Genomic DNA, 3,881 nt, shown 5'->3' with positions numbered 1-3,881 from the left:
ATACGGGAGCAAACCCAGGCCTATGTGGCATTACAAAGAGAGCTGGTGGCACAAAGGTCCCTTAGGGAAGTGCCATCAATATCTACTCCCAGCTCACAAGCCACCAGTCCCCAAACAGCCTCACCAATCAGTCCACCGAGGTGAAGTGCCCATACAAGGGGGGAGTGCTACTGGATGTGGTATAAGAGATAAACAGTAATTAGTTAGACAATGTCTAGATAGACACCAGATGTTAGACAGTCAATAGTTAGACAGGGAAAAAAGTTAGATACAAACAAAAGTCAGACACATTAAAGTTAGAAATGTAAAAAGTTTGACAGGTACAAAAGGTCGACAGGGTCAAAAGTTCAACATGAAAATGGTCGACACAAAAATGGTCGACAATTATTATTTTTTGTTTCTTATCCCTAATCTTCACCCTAACCCTCCCCTTGGTGCCTAACCCTAACCCTCCCTCCTGGTGCCTAACCCTAACCATCTGGGGAAGTGCCTAACCCTAACCGTGGGGGTAAGTGCCTAACCCTAACCCTCTAGTAAGTGCCTAACCCTAACCCTAAACCTAACCATAGTCCAAAAAAATAAAAATGTGTCGAAAATTTTTATGTCGATCTTTTTCATGTCGAACTTTTGACCCTGTCGATCTTTTGTACCTGTCGAACTTTTTAAATGTCTAACTTTAGTGTGTCGAACTTTAATCCTTGTCTAACTATTAACTGTCTAACATCTGGTGTCTATCTAGACATTGTCTTACTAATTACTGTATATCTATAGTCCGGAACCCGCTGCAACTATAGGAGCAGGGAGTGGTAGAGGCTCATCTGCCTCACAGTAATTTTTATATTCCCAAAAATGTCATGTTAATTTTGCAGAAATATTACTAGTTTAGTAAAGTTAGTTAATTCAAATTCGTGTCTGTCTTTCTTTATAAATACTAAACTTAGTGGCAAAAACTTGGAAACCGACAAAAACCGCCAAAAAGTGTCGCCGATTGTGACTTTTTGTCAGGCGGAAACATCTCCGTATTCAAAACAAAATAGTTTTCACGTACACGAAAATGCAAGGCAATGTAATAGGCAAAAAAGATTTGCCTCGGAATAGTTTGAGAGAAAAAGTGCAAAATCGATAATTTGGGGTGCAAGGGTGGGGAAATCACTCAGCACCCTTCCTTGGAATAGCCCCTCAAAGGATAACTGCATTAAAAAACCCTAAAAAATAATATTAATACCCCAAAACAGTACTTTGAAAATGGGGGCATCAAAGTGCAAAGTGGGGGTACAAACTTGTAAACTAACAAAATAGACTTTTGGGTGGTCTGCAAGTATGTTAAGGTGTTTTTTGGATTGCAAATGTTTGCTTGAGGTACATTTTTATCAGTTTATAAAACGTCACGTAGTGACTTTACAACATGCTTGCACCCAGTTTCAAGTACAACAAATTTGACAGGACATATTATTTTTACTAAAAAAAACTGCTTAATGCAATTCATCAGCACTTGTGTAAAGGCACTAATTAGAGGCAATTGCCAGTACTTAAGTACCCCAAATAGCTTGATTAGGCCTATTCAGGGGCATCTACATTGAACCCCAATGTTAGTGCATCTAGTTGGGGGTGTCAGGCAGATTTCACCAATGCCGACAGCACTTTTCGCCCGGTTCACAGTTGCGTTTTCGCGTCTTTTGGAATTGAATACGGCGAATAGGGGGCACACACTTTGTCTACAATAACACTGCTTAGTAAATAGGCCCCTTCTGAAAAACATTACATTTTGGGTTTGGGTAATGGTATTTATACACAAAAAAACATAGTATTTACATACTTAAAAATGTGTTTATACACTTATATGCATATTTATATATGTTTATGGATTGAAATATTCCTTTTTAACCTCCCCCCCCCCAAAAAAAAAAAAAAAAATCACATACAACTCTTCATTCTCACCTTGGTCTTTTTTTGGGCGAGATAATGGTAATGTTTTATGTGCGAGTTTCGAACTCGCATCCTATTACATTGCACGAGTTGTATGTACATGCTGGTGAAAGCATCTGGATGTGATTTAGAAAAATGTGCGATTTGAAATATGCGAGTTTGCATGATCTCGCACGCTATTACATTGGTCGAAATTACAAAATGTGCGAGTTTTGCGGCAAACTCGCAATTTTGCAAACTCAAACTCTATTACATCACGCCCCAAGACTCTGACAGGCTGCAGCGCTAATCCAACACCGGGCTGACTGTAAAACCCTCCCAGCACACCCACGTCTGGCCAGACATTCTTATTTTACCTCCCAAAGATGCCCACTGAAACCCCCAGCTTTTGTCCAAATTCATTTTGTGGCTCCCGAAGGCAACCATCTGGACTCATGTGCACAGTGACTCGAACGCATGCGCAGACTGGAAACATCGGCCGCTTGCGTCCGTCATCGACACTGCGTCCGCTTCTGAATCAGGCTCAAAAGTTTTGTGTCAAAAACTTTGTGTGGGCACTGCGTATAAAAGTATTGATATCGATATTGGAATGTGATGAGCGCTAGAATCGTAAATTGGCCTCAGCACAAGGGTGAGAAAACTCTCAGCAGTGTAGAGGTTAAATTGGCTACTTATATGTTTTGTGTACTTTAAACATTACTGACAGAACCCCAACTTTATCCCTAATAAATGACAGAATTATATGTACATCAGTAAGATTGTGCATTGCTCGTATGATGACTATTTTCACTTGTTGGTTCCTCAGGCTGTATATAAGTGGGTTCAGCATTGGTGTCACTGCAGAATAGAAGACGGCAGCCATCTTGTCTTGGTACTCAATGACATTGGAAGGAGAGCGTAGGTAAGTAAAGAAAACTGACACATAGAAGATGGAGGCACAAGTGACATGTGAAGAACATGTGCTGAATGCTTTCTGCCTGCCCTCAGCAGACTTCATCCGTAGAATGGAAGAAAGGATGAATGTGTATGAGATCAGGATAATTATAAATGACCCCATGCCGCAAGAAACTACAAAGAACACAGTGACTATGACACAGGAGAACGTGTCAGAGCAGGACAGCTGGAGCAGCGGAGGGACGTCACAGTAGAAGTGATCTATAAGATTTGAGCCACAGAATTGGAGGGTGAATACACAGATGGTCTGAAATGATGACTGCAAGAAGCCAATGGAGAAAGCCAGGACAACTAGATACATACATATGTTCTTGGTCATTATAGAGACATAATGGAGGGGGTGGCAGATGGCAGCATATCGGTCATACGCCATGTTTGCAAGAAGTAAAACCTCAGTACAGGCCAGACCAGCAAAAAAGTAGAACTGAAGGGCACACCCAACAAATGAGATGGTCTTCCTCATGGAGATAAGGTCAGAGAGCATTTTAGGAGTTATAACTGAGGAGTAGATAAGGTCCACCAGAGAGAGGTAACTCAGGAAGAAGTACATCGGAGTGCTGAGGTTGGAGCTGATACGGGCAATGGCCATCAGGCCAATGTTTCCCAATACGGTCACTATGTAAACATGTAAGAAGACTATGAAGAGGAATGGGGCAAGTTTTCCATTGTTGGTGAGTCCAGAGAACACAAACACTCTCACTTGGGTCTTGTTTATGACGTCCATTGTTTATCTGTATGTACTATAGGGATGAAATAAATATTGATTAGATACAGCAATAATTCATACACATAAAAAACCTCCAAAACAAGCAATGCCCCATAAAGCCAAAAACACAAAATAGAACCAGCAAAAAAATTATGTGCAAGGACAAATATATATTCCACTCCTTATCCACATTGTGGGCCTAATTCAGAGATGACACAGTGACGATGCTGCATGCAGTTGGCCGATGTTGGAAGTCTGCCCATAAGTCTGGGCCACACCAAGTATGCTTCCCGTC

At 41.1% G+C, this 3,881-nt stretch overlaps 1 protein-coding gene across 1 annotated transcript; it reads right to left on the bottom strand.

Moving 5' to 3' along the window:
• Positions 1-2,593: 2,593 nt before the first annotated feature.
• Positions 2,594-3,604, bottom strand: LOC148513916 (olfactory receptor 5AR1-like). The gene has a single exon (XM_088481333.1). The coding sequence runs from the start codon at positions 3,602-3,604 to the stop codon at positions 2,594-2,596; it is 1,011 nt and encodes a 336-aa protein (XP_088337459.1).
• Between the last annotated feature and the right edge of the window lie 277 nt (positions 3,605-3,881).

This window comes from Taudactylus pleione, unplaced genomic scaffold, assembly GCF_031769625.1.
Source record: "Taudactylus pleione unplaced genomic scaffold, aTauple2 ptg000268l, whole genome shotgun sequence".
NCBI classification, from domain to species: domain Eukaryota; kingdom Metazoa; phylum Chordata; class Amphibia; order Anura; family Myobatrachidae; genus Taudactylus; species Taudactylus pleione.
This window is presented reverse-complemented; position numbering and strand designations above follow the sequence as displayed.

Excerpts from the sequence above, each read along its gene's own strand:
- LOC148513916 (XM_088481333.1), bottom strand. The coding sequence starts at position 3,604 with ATGGACGTCATAAACAAGACCCAAGTGAGAGTGTTTGTGTTCTCTGGA.